At 43.1% G+C, this 21,137-nt stretch overlaps 1 protein-coding gene across 3 annotated transcripts in view; it reads left to right on the top strand.

Moving 5' to 3' along the window:
* Positions 1 to 21,137, top strand: part of Zfat (zinc finger and AT-hook domain containing) — a 170,288-nt gene that overhangs the window by 96,766 nt on the left and 52,385 nt on the right. For all 3 annotated transcript variants that reach the window (XM_057792636.1, XM_057792634.1, XM_057792635.1), the window contains exon 11: positions 12,370 to 12,458. In XM_057792636.1, the coding sequence (XP_057648619.1) occupies positions 12,370 to 12,458 (89 nt within the window). The remainder of the gene's footprint in view (positions 1 to 12,369; positions 12,459 to 21,137) is intronic.

The following is a 21,137-nucleotide window of genomic DNA, read 5'->3' as shown; positions in this document are numbered from 1 at the left end:
AGATACTGAAGGCCCTTGTGTGTCTTTGTGGGCTGGTGGGGTCAAAGGTGAGCTGATGCCAAGACCCAAGAGTATCATTTTATATATGCATTCTGTTTGGGTCCATATGAAGGTCATTTTGTCAGACTTATCTAAACCATAAGAGCTGAAGAATAGTTGAGGCTGTTGCACTTGTGCCTGTGAGCTTACCTGACAGTTAGCCCGATGTGCAGATTGAGGTCTCAAATTCATTGAGGTAGGGTTTTTGTGCAGATATGCCTGGCACAGTGTTTGCCACTTCAGTATAGTCCTAGTTCCCTGCTCTTTCCTGTCCCTTTATTTGGTTCTTTTCTGTTGCTCCCTGCTGATCTGTTCCTCCTTGCATTAAAACTGATGCACTAATTACAGAGAATCATCAGCAGACTACGTCGGCGGTTGCTTGAAGTTCATCTTCTAAAGCACAGAGACGTCTTACACCGTATTTTTGTTGCTGTAGCTATTTCTGTTCCGGTTTGCCATTGCAGAAATTACTGCAGATGCTCAAACCATGAGCTATGGCTCTGCAAAGCTCTAGCAGCCAAGTGCCTATGATGCCTCCTGCAGGATGCTCTCCTTGTTGTAGGTGGCATCCCTTGCATGGCTGGCCCACTAGAAGTAAGAAGGCAGAGCAGGTGAAAGGTCATGTAGAATTCTGTCCTTCTGGCATGACACAGCTAATGGTGTTTTGAAGGAGTAGCCATGATTAGCTGCAGACAGCTCTTACAAGACTGGGCCCACTGACATTCTGAGGTAAAAGGGGTAAGAACATATTAGCTCTTTATAATACTTTATTATACTTTATAAGTATATTAAGCCTACCTCTCCCTGAGGGTGTTTAAATGGTTAGTCTCAGGAAAATCTTCTGTGGTGTGACTGTCCATCATTGCCCAGATTCATGTAAGTAACCGCCTACCCATGCTCTTGTGGTTAAATCACTGACTCTGTGTGTGTGTCTGTGGCGGGGGGGGGGTAGTCTTTACCTTTTGTCTTAGGTTGAATGGAAATGCACTCCCAGAAAAGGTCACCAACACCTCCCGCTATGCAGCCTGGAGCAGATGCCTTTTAAAGTGTTTTGTAAGGCTTAGTTCTTCTGCTGCTGTAACAAATTACTAAAGATTTTGTAGCTTAGAGCAATGGTGGGCTCATGGCTTCATGTCTCTGGAGTCGCACAGTCTGTGATCCTGGTGTCAGCACAGCTGTACTTTCTCATCAAACTCTCAGGGGAACAGAGATCTGCTTCTTCTTTTGTCGTTCACAGACACTGTGCCCTTCAGTTTAGGAGCCCCTCTGTCTTGAGAGCCAGCAGTGCAGTGTCCTTCAGTCTGTCCCTCCTTCCTCACATTTGTGCTCTGACTCTGATCCTCAGGCCCTTTTCTCCAGCTGCCATTTGGCATTCTACATAATCCAGGCCAGACTCCATCTTGAGACATATTACTTGGCTACATCTGCAGACACCTTTTTTTCTCTCAATACAAAATCCCGTGTAGGTTTCAGGTATTGTGAACCAGCTGCCTTTGTGGTAGGTTTGAAGTATTGTTGACCTGCTACCCTGGGATAGTGGGCTTTATACCAGGTATGTGGGCCTTGTACCATCTCCTCTGTGTGCCAGGGCTCTGAAAAAAATCACAGCACTCTTTAACTATACCTGGCAAGAGTGGGTACTTGTTGAGTGTACATCACCAAGGGACAGCCAAGTCCACTGTCTCTTGGGCATTCTGACCTTAAGGCATGGTGCCACAGAGGATATCAGAGTGTTTCTGTGGGAAAATGGCAAACACTACTTGTCTGGAAAAAGTATGATCTAACTTTTCCAAAAACTGCCAAAAATTTACTTATGCAAAAATCACCTTTTACAGTAAGACTGGATAAACAGTCATGAGACATTTCTACTTTAAGCCTGTAGGTATTTTTTTTTGCTAATAACAGTTTAGGTTTATGGAAATTCCTCCTCTAAGCACCTCAGTACCCCACACATCTAAGGTACATGTGAAGTTTGATTTGGCAGTGATACTTACTTAACAGACATTGCAAACAATTTTCTTTCAATCCAGAGGAATCCTCCATTGCTGTGGCTTTGTGTTCAGCTTGAGTCCAAATGCAGTGGATTGAGGTTCTTTAGCCATTGCATTATTTTTATATAAAACTCTATTTAAAGTAGCCGAGCGCTGTAACCAGCTTCAGGGAAACTGATGAGGCAGATGCTGGGGTGTTGAACAACAGAGACAATGGTGTTCTTTATGGTGACCTTGTATATCCAGAAGAGCAAGATTTAGGGCTCAGAGTTCCCCTCCCTTGTGGACAACCATATGTTTCTGTGCTTCAACATGTATTTCAATATAACTTCCTGCAACAGCCTGGAGGCAGATGCTCTGCTGGCTCAATACAAGCACCTTGTGGACCTGCTGTCTTCGCAACAATGGCAGTCCACAAGCAGCGACTCCTTGAGGTCTGCTGGACCTTTCTATATAAGCTAGGGCAGGGCAGTGGGTGGTCCCCGTTCATCCTCTCCCACTGTAAATCTCTCCCTGTTCCATCACCATAGGTAGGTCAAGTCATTGACCCCAGGTATGGCCTGAGCAAGGGTGGAGCTGAGAATCACTGGACTCCATTTCTCTCACTGTCTGTCAACACTTGAATCTAGACAGTGTCTAGTTCCTAGGCTGTGTCTAGTAAGTCAGAAGCCGCCAGTAGTCATCCACCCATTAGTCAAAGGATGAGCCAGGAGCTCCTATTAGATGAAGAAACAGAAGAGGTGACCACAGTCAAGGACAAGGAACAGAGTTTTCTAGCCGTTCCCCTGTCTCAAGGCAGCTGTCTCTGATTTCTTACACTATCTTTGACATTCGCCTGTCTTTGAGTTTTATTTCATTGGATTTATACAGTGTGTGTTTTGGAGGGTCTTAGTCCTTTGTGAGATTCTTTCAGGTTCTCATGGTTTTGACTTTTAACATCTTGGCCATGAAGTCAATGAAGGAGACTTTTCTAAATAATAAGATTATAAATCCTGCGGTTTGTAGTTAAGAAGGCTTATTTGCCATAATCCTTCAAGGGGCCAGTACTGCAGAACCTGAGGGCTTTCTGTGGTACAGTCCTCCAAACAAGAGTTGCCTTAGCTTTCTGTCATCCAACTTCTAGGAAAGATATGGCTCATAAGGTTCCTGACTGTTTGTAAAAGTTAAATATAGCTTCAAAAGACAATAACAGATTAAACATAAATTGGGCCCCTGTCTCTTTCTTGGGAATAAGGAATCTAAGACACCTAGCCAGATGTCTTAGTTAAGGTTTTATTGATTTAAAGAGAAACCGTGGCCACAGCAACTCTTGTAAAGGAAAACATTTAATTGGGGATGGCTTTCAGTTTCAGAGGTTTGGTCCATTATAGTCATAGCATGCAGGCATGCAGGCAGACATGGTGCTGGAGAGGTAACTGAGACTTCTACATCTGGATCCACAGGCTGCAAGAAGAGACAGTGAACCACACTGGGTCTTGCTTGAACATCTGAAACCTCAAAGCTCACCCTCAGTGACACACTTCCTATCACATAGCCACACCTACTCCAGCAAGTCCACACTTCCCAATAGTGCCACTCCCTATGAGCCTGAAGGACCATATTTATTCAAACTACTACACCAGACCAAGTTGCAAAATCAGGAAACAGCCAGGCTGGTGTCCAGAGAGACATGAACTCTTCTGACTCTTCCTGAGTCATTGGCACCATTTTTTGTTTCTCAGTTTTAGACCTGCCTTTGTACCTTGTGTGGTAGAGAGATCATCTAGGGTGATCTAGGATGGTGCTGGAGACCCAGGATTCTTTTCTATGAGAGCACAGAGAACACACAGAGAAATCACAAAGAACACCTCCTTAGGATAGGTTCCACAGTCCTGTCACTGCGAGTGACTTCTAGTCCATATCTGTCTTTGATCAGAGGTCAGGGCATCCTGTGGAGATTATTATACAGTTATGATGATCTTTGAGACTGTAGTCATTCTTGGTAGTTGTGCAGCCCGTAAGTAACTGGTTTAGCAGTTGTATTAAAGTGATGACTTACTGAACTATCCCCATAATTTTGGACATTCTACTGCTTCTCTCTCTTCTCTTCCTTCAGCTGTTGTACCCTCTATGTCAGGGGCCTTCCTTCTGCGTGCACACCCTTTTCCTTCCTTTGACCGCTTCTCAGGATACTTCCCACCACCAGAACAGCTGTTTTGTTTGTATCTGCATTAACCACAATTTTCCTCTTTAAATACTTTTGCCAGAGATTTGGAAGTACAGTGTCTTACCTCTTTCATTTTTTAACACTATGAAAAATGATTATCAATAGATATCAAGTCTCCTGTGTTATAATTTGTATTTATCTGACAATTCATAAAATTGAGCAATTACTGTACAGCGTAAATGACCTATGCTTCATAAAGCTTACTTAGCATCTGTTATAGAGTTTTGTGTGATTGCTTTTGTAAGGATATCCATTGGGGGGCTAACCCTGACTTTATTCTCTCTTGAGAAGGTATGCAGTCATGTCTTCTTGTTTGCTCTCTTGCTGGAGTCTTGTTGGTTTACATTCTCACAGGTTCAGTCGCTGCCTGTACGGGAGCTATTGACAGAGCGTTTTTAAGAACTCAGAACAAACAGTGGTTTCTTGTGAAAGTTCTTTGGGTCTCCAGAGACAGTGACTATTTATCTCCCCAAAGCTGTTTCTTTTCTTCTCAGTCACTCCCTCCTCATCCATCCACTTCAACTTAACATCACATCCCCATTGGAGCCTTCATGATAAAGCAAACCCAGGCCTCTCCCCCTTCCACCCACCTCCTTCGTGCTTAGCCCTCTGTAGCAATCATCATCTTGGTCACATGTTAACAATCATTTATTCTGACATACCTGCTAGTTCATGTATGTGATGTGCCTCAGAGGGCACAGCTTCATTGTCTCTCTCTTGTCTCCTGTGGTCAGGCATGGCTCTGGCACACAGTGACTGTTTCTTGAAGCTTGATGAGCGATTGAACATAGCTGCCAGATTGCCATCTGCATTGTCCACCTTGCCCCTCTCTGCTTCCTTCATTTTCTTTTGATTTACTGTCTCTCTCCCCTCCTGCTTTTAGTACAGTCTAACTGTAAGCTCCTTCCACTTTTTTTCAGTCAGCAGTCGTGGCTGAATATTTGCTTTATTTCTAGATTTAATTCCTGGATCAGCTTGCTCAGGTCACCTCTTCTCTGGTGGTTAAGTCATCTGTGACTAGACGTGGACATGGTACGCATGCTGTGTCCCATCTCTGGTGATACAGCTCGACTGTGCAGAGGGAAAGAGGGTGTCTGAGCAGACCCCGTGAGTGCTGCTCTGAACTCTCACTGGTCTCACCTTCACTGTGCCCTTAGTCCTCAGCACCTAGGATGTAGAATGGAAGGCTTACAGCACCCACAGCCTGTGAAGGAGCTTACAGATCAGCAGAGATGCACTTGTTAATTGCTTTGGCCATTCAGTAAAATCCGTCTTTTATGAGACAGCCCCGATGACACAAGCAGAGAGTAGAAACTTCCCCTGTCAGGAGGCTGGAAGTCCAGTGAGTGAGACAGATGGTAACCATGGTAAAAATCAATAAAGACAAGCAGCGTTAGAATGGAAATCTTGAACCATCTCGAATACTTAGGAAACTTGAGTGAATGTAATAATAGAAGTATGAAATGATTGAGTTTCTACATAGAAATACTGTGAGCTTCCTAGTTCTTAACTGAGTCAGTAAATCAGAGTATGGGGACTGTTATCTCAATATAAGATGACCATGGAAGGACCCATGATAATGACACTTGAATAGAAACTTTAGAGAACTGAGCCAACAGAATGCGGATGAACTGAAGAGCTCACCAACAACTGGGAGGAGCAGGCACCAAGGCTGTGGATGTGTAGAGTGTAGAGAGGAGAGGCTACCACCTGGGTGTGGAGAGATGGAGCCACGGGAGTGAAGGGCCTGCAGCCATTGCTGCCTCCGTTGTGGTTGGGGAGGCCAAGAGCTTGTGGGAGACTGGAGTCAGTAGTCTGTTATAAACCATTTGATTCCGAAACTGCTTGTACTTTATCCTAACTGTTACATTGTTCTCCACTCTGTCCTCAGTCTGTGTAGATGGCCTTACTTAGAACTCAAGCTTTGGATAGTCTCAGAGAATTTCAGGAAACTAAACAGCAAGAGGACAGCAGGGTCACCACCAAGTAGCATGGTGGTCCCTGTGGAGAAGAGTCTCCCACTGGGTTCCCTGACTTTTAGGTGCTTACTAGTCCTGCCCCTCAGTCATCTTTGTACTAGACAGAAGTTAGTGTCTATCTATCTGTTTTCTATCAGGGCCTCTGATTAGCAAAGGACAATCCCAGGACCGTACAGGGTGAACTGGTCACTTCTCCTGCCACTTTTTCTTAGGTGGCCCTTTCTAATGGACGGCCATTCTGTCTGAGAGGTACTGATCTCCATGACTTATGTCAGTTCTTTCAGCCTTCATTAGGTGAAATGATTCTCTGTGATTGGAGATAGAATGAACCTGGGTCCAGGTCAGGCTCCAGTTCATGACTGAGAAAGCTACCCAGGTTTGTGATTCTGGTTTGTCATCTGTAAACTGATGATACTTTCTACAACCCTGGTTTGAGTACCCAGTGGGACCATATACACCCAAGACTAGGGCTACTGAAATATTCCTAGTAGTTCAGTAAGTAGAACCAGAAGGAAAAGTGGATGGTTTTAAAAACCAACCTCTTTTTTTGCTTTGTATTTGTTTTCTTTGCTTTATACTGTGTGGCTAGTATCCACATACAGCTGTGTGATGCTCATCTGCCAGCCCTGTGAGGTCATTTTAGCCCGAAGAAGTGCTAGGTTAGTGTCTGCTTTCCTTGGTTATCTCTGGAGTCTTGTGCCAGAAATGGTCTGATAAGTCTGAAAAACGTTTCTTTATTACTATTCATAAATCTGCATTCAACTGTTTTAATTCAGCAACAAAAGATTGTGTTAAGTCCTCTCTCATGCTTGTTGGATTGAGCTGTATCTATTGCCTGGCTGGCTTGCCTGTGTAAAGATGGCTTTGTAAAGATGGCTTTTTGGAGCCACATACTTTCCTTGTATGATTCAGAGCCTTGGGTGCTAAGGGGTTATTCCATTTCTTTCTTTCAGCCATGATGATTGTCCTTGTTTGTAGCTACTTAGGAGTATTAATTGCTTCTGTTCCTTGGAAACTTGCATAGTACCTTCCAATATTATGCAAGCTAGTCCTTGGGGTGAAGGTTTTCAAATATGATCCAGTGAATGTCCTCCAGTTCTTTTGTCTAAAGTGCAAGGTATCTTCAGTGATACTTAGTTACCTTCAACTTCTGTGTGGTGATTTGAATGAAAATGACCCTCATTAGGCTCCTATATTGAAATAGTTGGTCCTTTAGTTGGTGGAACTGTTTGGGAAGGATTGATTCCTGTGACATTGGAGAAAGTGTATCACTGAGGGTGGGGTTTGAGGTTTCAAAAGACTCACACAGTTCCTAGTGTTCTCTCTTTCTGCTCCATGATTTGTTGGTCAAGATATAGGGTCTCACCTATCTTTCATTCCACTATCATGGACATTAAACCTCTGAAACCATAAGTCAAACTAAATGCTATCAGTCATGGTATTTTATCACAGCCATAGAAAAATAGTTAAAACACTCTGGGAGGCAACCAAGAGTAACAAAAAAGCCTAAAATTACAGCACACAATACATATAAGTCTATGTGTATATGTACACACGTACTGTCTGAGGATTACAGCACACAATACATATAAGTCTATGTGTATATGTACACACGTACTGTCTGAGGATTACAGCACACAATACATATAAGTCTATGTGTATATGTACACACGTACTGTCTGAGGATTACAGCACACAATACATATAAGTCTATGTGTATATGTACACACGTACTGTCTGAGGATTACAGCACACAATACATATAAGTCTATGTGTATATGTACACACGTACTGTCTGAGGATTACAGCACACAATACATATAAGTCTATGTGTATATGTACACACGTACTGTCTGAGGATTTCTGTTGCTGTGACAAAACACCATGACCAGAAAGCAAGCTGGGGAGAAAAGGATTTATTAGGCTTACCCTTCAGCATTGCTGTTCATCACTGAAGGAAGTCAGGACAGGAACTCAAACAGGGCAGGATCCCAGAGGCAGGAACTGATGTATAGGCTATGGAGGGGCACTGCTTACTGGCTTGCTTCCCTTGGTCTACGCATTCAACATTGTTATAAAACCCAGAGCCAACAGCCCAGGAATGATACCACATATCATGGTCTGGGCCCTCCCTCATTGGTCACTAAATGAGAAAATGCCTTATAGCTGGATATCATCAAGTCATTTCCTCAGCTGAGGCTCCTTTAGCTTGTGCCAAGTTGACATACAAAATCAGTTAGTACACACACACACACACACACACACACACACGTTAATGAAGTTATCCCACTTGAGCTGGCAATGCTTCCCCCATGGGCCATGACTGTTATATAAAAGCCTCAATACTAGAAATCTCCTTTCAGGGCCACCCAAGAGATCCCCGATGGTGTGTGTGTGTGTGTATGTGTGTGTGTGTGTGTTTGTGCGTATGCGCACGTGCGCATATGTGCATGGTGCTGATGCAGTCCAGAAGAGAGTGTCAAATCCCCTGGATCTAGGATTACAAGTGTTGTGAGCCGACTGACACGTCTGTAGGAACCAAACTCTAGTCCTCTGCAAGAGCAGTGTACATTCTTAACTGCTGAGTCAGCTGCCTGGCCTTTCAATGCTTCCTTGTAACACTTACTATTTTATGCTTTGATCTTGTTGTTTGATACTGAGAACAGTTCTATCCCCTTTCTTCCCTCACTTTCCTTAGATAGCAAAGAATCCAAGCATTTTCTTCTGCTGCTGGCGCCATGCTGATGTTATCACATGAGTCATAGGTTAGTCGAAAGGTATGCCTGGCTGAGATTATGCTGGTGATGTGTGGAACTATGCGGCCATATGTGAGAAAAAGTTGAAAATGTATTTAATAAAACATTTTAGTTATTTTCTAGTTCTAACTTGCATACGTTACCGGTGAAAATATCTCTATAGTTTGACCTTGAAGATTTAGTAAAATCAGGGTGGAGACATGGCTCAAAAGTTAAAAACAGCCGGGCGGTGGTGGCGCACGCCTTTAATCCCAGCACTCGGGAGGCAGAGGCAGGCGGATCTCTGTGAGTTCGAGCCCAGCCTGGTCTACAAGAGCTAGTTCCAGGACAGGCTCCAAAGCCACAGAGAAACCCTGTCTCGAAAAACCAAAAAAAAAAAAAAAAAAAAAAAAAGTTAAAAACACTTGCTGCTCTTCCAAAAGAGCTGTTTGGTTTGCAGCAGCTACATTAGTTGGTTTGTAACTGTGCCTGATCTGCTTTCTTCTTCTATCCTCCATGTGAACCCAGATATACATGACATACACAGATATAGAGAGGTGACAGACAGACAGACAGACAGACAGACACACACACACACACGGGGCAGGAGAATAAAATCTAAAATTTAGAGTTCATACACTTAAAGAGAAGTACAACTCTAGCATTAATATTCTTGAACCATTTGTTTATTGGTTTTGCTGCTCTTAACAAGGGTGCTGTCTATGTAAGATGTAAAAGCTTTCTTGTTTATCTCTTAGACGTTTCAACTTAATAAGATTCACAAAATATGCTCATGTATGTGTACACCCAGCGCTATGTTACTAATGAACAAGACATGTCTGTTGATAGCTGCCTGGCTTGTGAGCAGGTAGTCAGAGTGAGCAGAGTGGGAAGCATGCCAGGGTAAATTGATGTTTTGTAAGGTGTGGGTGGAAGGAGTGCTGTGGTGAGGAAGTAGCCTGTGGCTGTGGGAGGAGAAGCATGCTCACATCTGGGTTGATCTGGAAGCAAAGACTAGAAGGGAGGTAGAGCCCTCACTTTTTGGAAGCAAGACCCTCTTCAGTTAAGCTTCCAAAAAGTGAAAAAGTATTAAGGAAAAGCTTAAGCAGTGAAGGAAACCATCAAAACCAGAAAGCTGATGAAAATGTATTTGAATGAGGGGCCAAATTCCATCCCTAGCAAGCAGTGGAACTTGGCAGCTTAGGTCGTGAGGTTCTGTCTTTAGAGTCATGGACCCAAGAAAAGGGTTGTGGAATCTACCTCTGTCAGGGGCTGAAGAAATGTGCTGAGTCCAGGTGTGTGTCAGGAGTGTTCATGCATGGAAACTCAGAGAGGCTTTTGCCTGAAGCTGTGAGGGTGAATCCTGGATTGTGTTGGAGACCCTAAGATGTTAGAGATGCCAGAGGTGCTAACAGGATAGCAGGGAATGGAACCAGCCCAAGAGAGAGAAGTGTGTTGCAGCCAACAAAGTTGGCCATAGTTGGAGATCTGAAGAGAACTTTGACATTGGATATGGAGACAGAATTTGTAGATTGCTCTGTAGATTTCATTCTTTGGCACTATAGTATTTCCTTACTATGCTTATATACCTCCCTTTTGGAATAGTAATATATTTCCTTTGCCATTGTATATTAGAAGTAGGTCATCTTTTTTATCTTGATTTTTACAGGGAGTTATAGTTAGATTGCCTTGAGTCTCAGAAGGGACTTTGAAGATACCTTGAGAATGTGAGAGACAATGGGGACTTTTGAAGTTGGAGTGAATACATTGTTATATTATGATATGTCTACAAGCGTGTGGTTGCCAGGGAGTGAAATGTGTTTATTTGAATAGGGATTATTTGTGTATTTGAATACTTAGTCATCAGGGAATGGAACTATTTGAAAAGGATTTGGTATGGTCTAGTTGGAATGTGTCACTAGGGGTGGGCTTTGAGGCTTCAAAAGCCAATGCCTGGTCGTGTTGTTCTCTCTCTTCCTGCTGCCTTTGGATCAAGATGTAAAACTTTCAGCTACGTCTCCAGCACCATTTCTGCCTATATACCACCATGCTCCCCACCATGATGTTAATGGACTAAACATCTGAAATTGAAAGCCAGCACCAATGAAATGCTTTCCGTTATAGGACTTGCCTTAGTCATGGGGTCACGTGACAGCAATAGAACAGTGACTAGGACAATAGGTGACTTCTCAAATGTTGAGCTGTGGGAAGAGGTCTGAATAGAAGGTGTAGCTTTGGGCATCAAATGTGTGCTAAAACTGTAGGAACAGTCATGTGCAATGATGCATCAAAACGAGAAGAGTGTGGGCGAGAACACTGTGGGGCATCAGTTTATAGAGAACGATGGACGTGGGTACTATTACCAAGAAAATCAGAGACTGGTCAGACACACAAGGGTGGTGGTGGTGTAGTACCAGAGAATAAGGTTTTCACAGACTGTCAGAAGAATCTCAGGTAGTAGAATCATCTAGTAAAACCAAATGCAACATCTGTCTTTGACCTGATCCTAGTGGTTACCTTGGTAAGAACAGGTGTCAAGGCCAATTGTGCCTTTACCCAGTTTGCAGAGCAGGGAGATATAGGGGATGCAACTACAGAGAAGTCCTACCTGTCTTGTGGAGGTCTCCAGAGGAGCAAGAATTTCTTGGGGTCCATGCTGCAGGCGCAGTAGCTGTGATCCTATAGTGCTGGTACCATTCGAGCCATTTGCTACAGGAAGAAGGTCGTACTCTGTTTGGTTACATAATTGTATGATGGCAAATGGAGATTTTGTTTACTCTCTCCAGGAGGAGTGGAATGTGTTCCATGTATCTATTTCTTTGTTTTCACATGGGCACCCATGCACCTGATTGTTGTGTATATTTATATATTGCTAAAACATCGCACTTCTCTGAAGTTGTCTGTGGCACTTCTGAAGGCACGCTGTTGGCTTTCCCACCAGCATGGGAGGTTCGCACAGTGATCTTTCTTTGTGTAGAACATCTTGCTGCACACTCCTCTGATGCTCAGGAGCTCCTCTTCATTGAGATGCCCTGGATCCTCAATGTTCTGGCTTCCGTCTTCTCCAGGAGAGTGCTAAACTTCCTGTAGACTGTACACTTCCAGAAGGAAGATGCTGCTGTTTCATGTTTCTGACCATGCTGTGGCCCATTCTGCTGATCAATATCTCTCTGTCTCTCTTAAACACCTCTTTTTCTTTCAGTGCCCTTCTCTCTAGGTGGCTGGGCGTACCTTTCCTCTTCCTGTAGAAGTGTGCTCCTGTGTTACTTCCCTGGGTGAAGCTGACCAATCTCTTCCTTCGGTGGCGAGCTCCTTCCCACTGCTACTTCCTGACAACTGGTCGTGTTGCCTTCCTGAGCCCCTCTGAGAACCTGCTCTTCCACCTGGCGTTGTTTACCTTATCCTCCGCTTCTTTCCAGGGAAGCAGTTCAAGTGCACTGTGTGTGACTACACGGCAGCCCAGAAGCCACATCTGCTGCGGCACATGGAGCAGCATGCCTCCTTCAAGGTAAGGGCGCAGGAGGTGGCTGTGGGGATTCTGACTGGACACACGCCACTTTTGGCATTGCCTTTGCTTTCCAGCCCTTTAGCTGTCATGTGTGGAGTTTATTCTGTGCCCCCTCCCCCTTTTCAGAAGCATAGTAGTTCCCTGTGGAGAGACCAGTTCAAGAAAGGGTGTGCAAGAGGATGCTATAACTGAAGACAAAGCATGCATTTACCTCTCAAAACTGGAGTGAACTGGGAGGAAAGTACAGGTTCAGGGTTGTGTATCCATGCCTTCAGATCTTGGCGTTCTGCAGGTCCATTGTCTGGTAAAACAGGTGTGATAAAGCCCCCCCCCCACCCCATCAGGCTTTGTGATTGGGTGGCAGAGTGCTCTGGTGTACCCTCTGCAGTGCCTAGTGTGTGGCAGGGGTTGGAGGATAATGCAGTCTCTCTATGCTTTCCTAATAGTTTTGAGTGATGTTTCTTTAATGTGTTTGGTAGTATGCACTTAGCCAGTCTCTCATGTAATTATGGAGAGGAAGTAAGATGACCCGATATGATTTTCAGTCAGAACTCTGCATATCACTTAAGGCAACTTGACTCTTGACATTGTTACTTTCGTTGGTATGTATACAGGTTAATGGAATCTTTAAGATGTCTGACTATTTTGCTCTGAAATGTTTTTCTGAAAATTCCTACTGTGAAATTCCATAGACTTATCTAATATGGAAGGGATGTTGGTCCCCACACTTACAGCTCTCAGTGACTGAACATCTTGGATGCATGTGCCTGTCACCTCGGACCTCCGTTTATCACAGAAAGAACCTCACCTTACTGTTTATCTGATCAGTTGTAGTCTTTTCTGCAGCATATTGTGATCTTAAATGCTATGCTCACGTTGACAGACTATGCCTGTCATTTGTGAGGTGAGAGGACCTTCCCAAGCAGCAAGCTCACCCTGGGCTCAGAACAGCTTGTGAGGGTTCTTAGGACATCTCTTCATGTGATTGAACTTGGTAAAGACTTCGCATGTATCGAATGCACTTTTACCATCCAGAAAGCGAAGCAGCCAGAACCTAAGCCACATCCTCCCACTGTTCGGTGCTCTCACGCTTTATCTTCTCAGTGTTTGGGGAGAAGGGGAGAAAGGAGGAACCAGAAAAACCACAGTCATGCAAACTGTTGTCAGGTAGTTGATCCTGGGGTCTGCAGTGAACACGAGCTGCTGAGGTGGAACACACCTGGAGCAGTACATGACTGAATCTGTTAGGTTTTCAATTTTATGCCTATATTTTATATAATTGAAACAGGGGACTTCAGGCCAGGCAGTGATGGCACACACCTTTAATCCCAGTACTCAGGAGGCAGAGGCAGCTGGATCTCTGTGAGTTCGAGGCCAACCTGGTCTACAAGAGCTAGTTCTAGAACAGGCTCCAAAGCTACAGCGAAACCCTGTCTTAAAAAAAACAAAACAAATACATGAACAAAAAAAAAGGGGGGAGACTTCAAGTCTCACAGTACACAAACGTGTTTCATCAGTAGATGACACTTTTAGTAGTGATTTGTCATGGTAGAGAACAGTGCATCAGAGCAACCAGCTTCTGTATTTGTAGGTGAGAGGTTAAACCCAGTGAGGGTAGTTCTTCTCACGGCTCCAGTGTCAGTGGGCTTTGCATTCACCCTTGGTTTTCAGCTGACCCTGAACTAAATCCTAGTTTTCTACGATTGGACTGTGCTGTAGGAGTGTGGGGGTGGATGTGGGAATCATCCTGTTAAGCATCCTCTTTCCTCTGCCGTGTCCTTGGCATCCAGTGCAGGGCCTGCTATTGCTGCACTGAGATGGTCCCTGGGCCATGGCTGGTCCTCCTCAGGCTACCAGTATATTTGAGATCCACTTTATCAAATAGTACCATAGCTGAGAAGCTCACATAGGTTGAAGAACACCACAGCCAGCCGTGGTATCTCACCCTGTAACTTTCCTATGCCAGTGTGCCTAAGTGGGGTTTCTCAGTTACCTCATAAAGCAGCATGAAATTGTTCCACACCAGCCACAATCATCCAGATAGAAATTACTCTTGCGTCTTCTCCCTTCTCACCCCTGTGTTGGTTTCCTCTTGCTAAAATGGATTACCACCAAGTTGTGTTGAAACAGCATACATATTTTATAATTCTATAATTCAGAAGTATGGCACGGCCTCCACTAAGAGCCAAAGAGAATTTTGGCAAGGCCAGTGTTCCAGCCCATGCCCTTTTCTTTCTCCACTGCTGAATTCCCTTGCAGTTCCTGGCTTGTAGTCCTTCTCTTTCAAGGCCAGCAGCATGGCATGTCCCTTCATTTCTTCTGCTCAGACTCTTCCCTTTGACTTTTAAAGATCCTTTTGGGGCTGGGGCTGGGGTGATATTGGAGAGATGGCTGTTGGTAAAGTCCTTGTTGAACGAGCATGAAGATCCGAGTTTTCTTCCCAGTACTCACACGAAAAGCTGGGTACAGTGGTGCATGTCTGTAACCCCAGAATTGGGGAGATGGAGACGGCAGATAACTGCCTGTCCAGCCTAGCTGAGTCAGAGAGCTCTGGGTTCAGTCAGAAACTCTGTCTCAGAACAGAAGATGGAGATTGAAGACTACCTGCCTGACATTAGCCTCTGCTCTTCACTTGCCCTCATCGCCACGTGTGCAGGGGTATACAAACATGTACAGACACCATATGCACTCATGCGTGTACACACCTGTGTGTGCTGGAGATGTGGCAGGTGGCAGAGTGCTTGCCTACATACTTTCTGTTTTAGTCCTCCCCATGTAAATCTGATATGGTGGCACATGTTTGTGATCCCAGCACTCAAGAGTTGGACACAAGAAGATTAGAATTCAAGGTCAACTTTGACTATGTAGCAAGTTCAAGACCAGCTTGGGATGCATGACACCTTGTTTAAATAATAAAATGTTTAAAGGTCCTTGTGATAACACTCATATAACCCAAACAAAGTCCTTAGCCTATGTTCATGCAATTGGTAGCCTGTGTCTTAATTCCTGTTCTTTAGTTTTTGGTTGTTACTGTGTTTTCTTCAGTGACAGAGATAGACCCAGGCCTCATACATGCTAGGAAAGCACTCTTACCTCTGAGCAAATCCCAGCCTAATCCTGCAGCCTTAATTCCTTTTAAACAGTTTAATGGATTAGGATGTGGGTGTCTTGTGGAGGGGGTTACTGTTCTGCCAGTCATATTCTCCCACAGTTTTTCCCTTCATATCTGCCTGTGGAGAAGCTTTTCTATGGAGGCTAGAAAATGCATAGTATGCAAAGATGTTTCACCCACCAGTGCTGCCAAACATTCAGGTTTCTTTTCTTCACCAGTGTTCTGCTTGGACTGGGATCCTCAGGCAGATACTAATGAACTCGTGCAGTCAGTTTGCAAAATAAAAACAATTTGCTTTTCCTGAGTAGATTTCATAACTTACAGTATATGACTTGTGACAGGAAACACTGACATAAGGCAGATCCCTGGCTTTTTTTTTAAAATGGCAAAATTTCTATTTATGTATTTATTTAGCGTTCACTAAATAAGATTTGAAAATGCTTGTAAATTCCTTTCTTCATAGAATCTAGAATGCTTTTGATGCATTTTCTTAAAAGATGAGCTTGCAGTCCAACAGTAAATGAGTTTTGTTTTTTTTTTAATGGAAATCACTGCATCAGCTTTACCACTGATAAAGCTTTGTTAGGTTCCGTGACATAGCTGAGAGGCTTGGTGGTTTGCTAAAATTGCTCCCCTTCTGAGTCACAGCTGAATGCGGGGTAGAGGACCCTCCTAGTTGAAGGCAGGGTCAAGACCCTTTCTGCAGTTAGAAGCATTGCCTTTCCCTTCAGCGTTTTCAGTCATTTCACAGTTCATGAAAATAGACTTGCAAACTCCCGTGACTGCTGCAGAAGTACTGAAGCCATGCTTTGTTTGATATTGCCCCTCATCATTGAGTCCTTTGGTTGTTTCCAGTTTGGGCTGTTATAAATAGCCACACAATGGACATCTTCATGCAGGAAGGATTTTCTGTCTCCTAAAATCTAATGGGTGATAAAGTTCAGAGCCAAGCTCATCACATCACCAAGAAATCACAGATAGTGGCTGCAATCAAAATGCATTCCCAAGGGCACAGTGTGCCTCAACCTTGCAGGGATTAGACTGACCTAACCAGGGAAATAGGAAATGAAGAAACAGGCACCTGTGCAGAAAAGGGGTGCATGCTGTGGTGACACACCAGCAGTCAGAAACATAGTGTGTTTATTATATGCAGCTGAACTGAACAGGAGACAGGGTTAGCTAATCTGTGTATGTAGGGGAACACTCTCAGGCTGTAAACATCTTGGAAGAAGAAGTTACAGTCCATCTTCTTTGTACACACTGTCAACATCCACATGTGAGCCAGGGGAAGGCTTTGCTATTTTTCGGAGCCTGACCTGGGAAAGTCTTTGCTATTCCTATGGGTCTGGGACACTGGGGTTCTTGAATGGCTGTGTTCATGTCAACAATACCCCTTCATTCAGGTTATCCATTTCTTACATATTTGCTCAGGGCTTCCTCTACTTCCCTCACTGTTAACACTTGACCTTAGAGGAGTGCTAGAGAAGATACCTGGATGTGATGAGCAGCCCCTGAGCTGTAGGCTTTAAATAACGGACTGGTCTTTGTGTCTAGCTGCACAGTGCCTAGCTTAAATAATATAATCAGTAATAGTTGGTTAAGTTCCATGGCATTCATGCCGCTATTAGACCGGTGAGTATGTGTTTTCAGGCAGGTTGTTATTGTAGCTTGAATAGACCATTTTAAAAGAAACCTTGTCTTTTCACCTAAGGAGGATGATGCTTCATTTTAGTGGTATTATGGTTATCACTGCATACCAAGTTTGAGGACTATATGCTTGATTCCCTTGAGTCCTGCGTCCTGTGAAGCTGAGTCTGATTTCTAGCTCTAAAGTGTGGTTGTGCTGTGTTTTCTTATCATGGGAGACATGGGGATGTGGAGGGAGCTTCCACTGTAGGTGTGCAGGAAACAAGTAAAGGAGGAGCGGGAGAGAGGAGTGAGGGGAACAGGAAAGGAGATGATTAGATGACTCTCCTAGGGAAGTCAAGTTAGGCAGGAGTCACAGACACATACACAAATGGCTGCTCAGATCTGCCGATGTAGCTGAGTTGAGCCTTTCTCTGTCTTTCCCTGGACTATTTCCTAGCTTGATTGATTAGCTCACTCATCCAAGGAGACTGAGGTTTCTCTTAGCAGGCTTTTGGGTATCAAAGCCTGAGAAAGGAATTTCAAGATAACTTTAAAACTCAAGGAAAATGCTGAGCAGCTAGAATTATTTTCATATAATATTTTTATTTATCTATTATTTTATGAAGAATTTCCTCATAGGCAACTGTGTAAAAAGAATTGGCCACAAACAAGGGAATAACTTGGGTACTTGATAAAATGTTCAGCTTCATTGTTTAAAAAAAGTCAGCAAAATCATGGTGAGATCATTTTTCACTTACATCAGTAAACATCAGAGTTCAAGTGCGCACTTCATTTCAGGCCATGAGGGAATAACCCTGTTCATATGCTGTTGACAGGAGCAAAAGTGGTGTGTGCCCCAAGGAGATGAGTACAGCAGACTCTGTTACAAGTGCGTGACAGATGATATAAAATTGTCACTTGTAAGAATTCGTCTACTGCATAGATCCTTACAGATATATGAACTGTAACTGTAGGATTATCTAACAGAAATATGAAACATATCCATGGATAAGGTAAGGGTTAAGTAAAAAAAATCAGCAAACAACAGCAGACTATGTATAGCTCCTTTGAAGGAGTCAAAAATATCTCTCTGCTCATTTCTATAGAAAGATATTTAATCTGTATAAGAAACTGCAAAAGGAAGATTTAAAATGATATTTAAAACTATATTTCTTTTATTTACTTTCAAGCTTCTATAAAAATACATGCAAAATAAACAGACATATCATCTGTTGGGAAGGGTGAGAATAAAAACTGAGTACATGGGAAGACAGGGTTATAGTGACGTGTGGTGCGCATACACCTATGCATGTTGGCATGTGTGGGGCACATGTGTGTAAGTTTCATATATGTGTTCATGTACATGCATACATCAGTAGAGACCAAAAGTTGACATTGTCTTCGTCAAATATTCTCTTTCTTATATATTAAAGAAGAATTTTGTGCTGAACCCAAAACTTGCTATTTTGACTTGCTAACTTATTCTAGGACCCTTGTCTCTACCTCCTGTGCACTTAGATTGCAGATCATTGGCCATGCCCACCTGATTTTTGGATGGTTTCTGAGAATGTGAACTCTGTACCCCACATCTGCCTGGGGAAGGAAGCTCTTTGCCCACTGAGCCATTTCCCCAACCTATGTTTGATTTTTTGAATATGTAAATTGAAAGGGTCACATATATGTAAATAAAAACTGTAACAGTGTAAGAAGAAAAAAAAGATCTTAGAAACTAAAGTCAAAGCAGAATATGAATATGTTTTTAGTCTTTGGTGCTGTCCTACATGAGTGGTGATGAACTGCCTTTGGTATTTGAAAACCCCAAAACAACGAGGTAGCCTAGAAACTGTAGGATTTAGAACCAGGTAAAGGTTGAGTTAGTTCCTAGCCCTGCTATCTGTATGTGTCATTTCATTTCTTTATGTAAATCTTCTTACCTGTGAGATGCTGATGGTGATATCTGTCTCCTGGAGTTGGAGATATTAAAAGCAGTATAATTTTTATGAGCAGTGGGTCTGGTGCATGGTACCTAGTGGGTGATCAAAGGATGCTGGCTCTATTTTTCCTCCCCTCTCTCTAGAAAATGACTCGGTTCTCAAAAGAACCAAAGGACGTGGTGTGAACCCCTTGATCATTACAATATTCTTTTTGTTCAGATTTAATTCTGTCTATAAAACACTTACTCTAATATTCTCATAACTGTTTTTCTTTTTATTCATTTCTAGACACTGGTGCTTTTTTCTTTGTTGTGTGAATTGCTCACTGGCATTAAGCAGACGAGGGCCACAGCATTGGTGCCACTACTTGCCAACTGGTGGACCTTTGTGGGGCTCCTTTGTTTATGTGAGCCCCTGTTTCCCTCTGAAAACTGTTGGCTCTGATGTAATTTTCAAAGGCTGCTGTGAGGAAGCAGGACGGAATGACTGTGCATTGCTGTCCACTCTGGCCACAGCTATGAGAACGGCTGGGAAGAGCACTAGCTTTCTCTCCCCAAAAGGCTTGCCGGGAGCTTTCTTCATGGCCTATTGCCACTTTCCATACCAATTTGGCTTCTCTGTAGTCACCATTGTAATCATTATTGGATCTTAGAGATGTGTAGAGTGAATTTCTAGCCTTAGGGGTGCTCTCAGTGAGCCAGAGCCCAGCCATTGACCTTGACTGAGACACTTTCCCATATGGTTCTGATGTGGAAGCTTGCTGGGCTCCGAAGCCACCACAGTGGGCTTGGAACTTTGTGAGGAAAAGCCAGATTCCATATGGAACATTCATAGACCTCCTTCACTGCATTGGTTTCTGTGTGCATCCACATGCATGCATGCTAGCTATGTAGGCCTATGTAACCAGTCGGACAGTTCAGTATGTTTTAATTAGAGTACCCAGATATTTATATTTAGTGCACTGTCAACATGCTTGAAAGAAGATCAGCATCTGGGTGTTTATGACAGGGTGTACCTGTCATATCAGTTCTTTTCTGTTTTTTCGGGGGAGGGTGTGAATCAAGTATTTTTGAGTATTGCATTTTACCACTTCTATTGATTTTTTTTAAACTTACAACTATTTTAGACTTACAGAGAAGTTATGAAAGTAATGCAGAAAGTTCCTGTTGTCTCATACTCAGTGTCTCCGCTTGTTAACCACCAACATGAGAATGGCATGTCTCTTCCTACTGACAGTTCGACACTGGCACATGAGTAACTGAATCTCATGCTTGACATTTATTTCATTTTTATCTGATGACCCTTTCCTGCTTTAGGATCTCAGTAGTATGCAGCATAATACAAAATATCTTAAATTCTTTAGCTCTGTTGAGATTTGACAGCTCTTAGACTTCACTGATTTTGATGACCTTAAGAAGAGAATATCTCTCATTTTGGATGTGTTTACCTTTTATATATGTGTGTGTGTGCGTGTGTGTGTGTGTGCGCACACACGTGCACGTGCTCACACGTGCATGTGTTTAAGTGGTTACTGGGAATGTTACTTTTTAAAAACTATATATGCTTTCAAATAATATACTTTTGTGAATATAATAAAATCCACAAAGTATTATACATCTATATCAGCATGCTCACTCTTTTGTTATCACTTACATTATTTTTACCTAAGTTGTTACCTCCTAAACGTGGTGGTGCTTTTGTTTTAATCAGCAATATTTTAGTGAAATTTCAAACATATATTTGAAAATATAGTTTTAAAAGTTAAAAAACTAATTTGAAAATGCATTAAGTGTAAATGTAAAACTCACCAATGTACTCACCCCCCTTTCCTTGCGGAGCGGGGCTTCTATCAGATACACTGTCTTTCTGGCTTGGAGAGTTTCCTTGAGCAAATAGATGATACGCACGTGCTAGACAAAACTGACTTTTCTGTTTTCTTTGAAAATGTCATTACTTATTCCAATTTGAAGATGTCTTCATTTGTACAGTGTCTTGAAGGCAAAG

The sequence above is a fragment of the Chionomys nivalis genome, chromosome 17 (assembly GCF_950005125.1).
Source record: "Chionomys nivalis chromosome 17, mChiNiv1.1, whole genome shotgun sequence".
Taxonomy (NCBI): domain Eukaryota; kingdom Metazoa; phylum Chordata; class Mammalia; order Rodentia; family Cricetidae; genus Chionomys; species Chionomys nivalis.
This window is presented reverse-complemented; position numbering and strand designations above follow the sequence as displayed.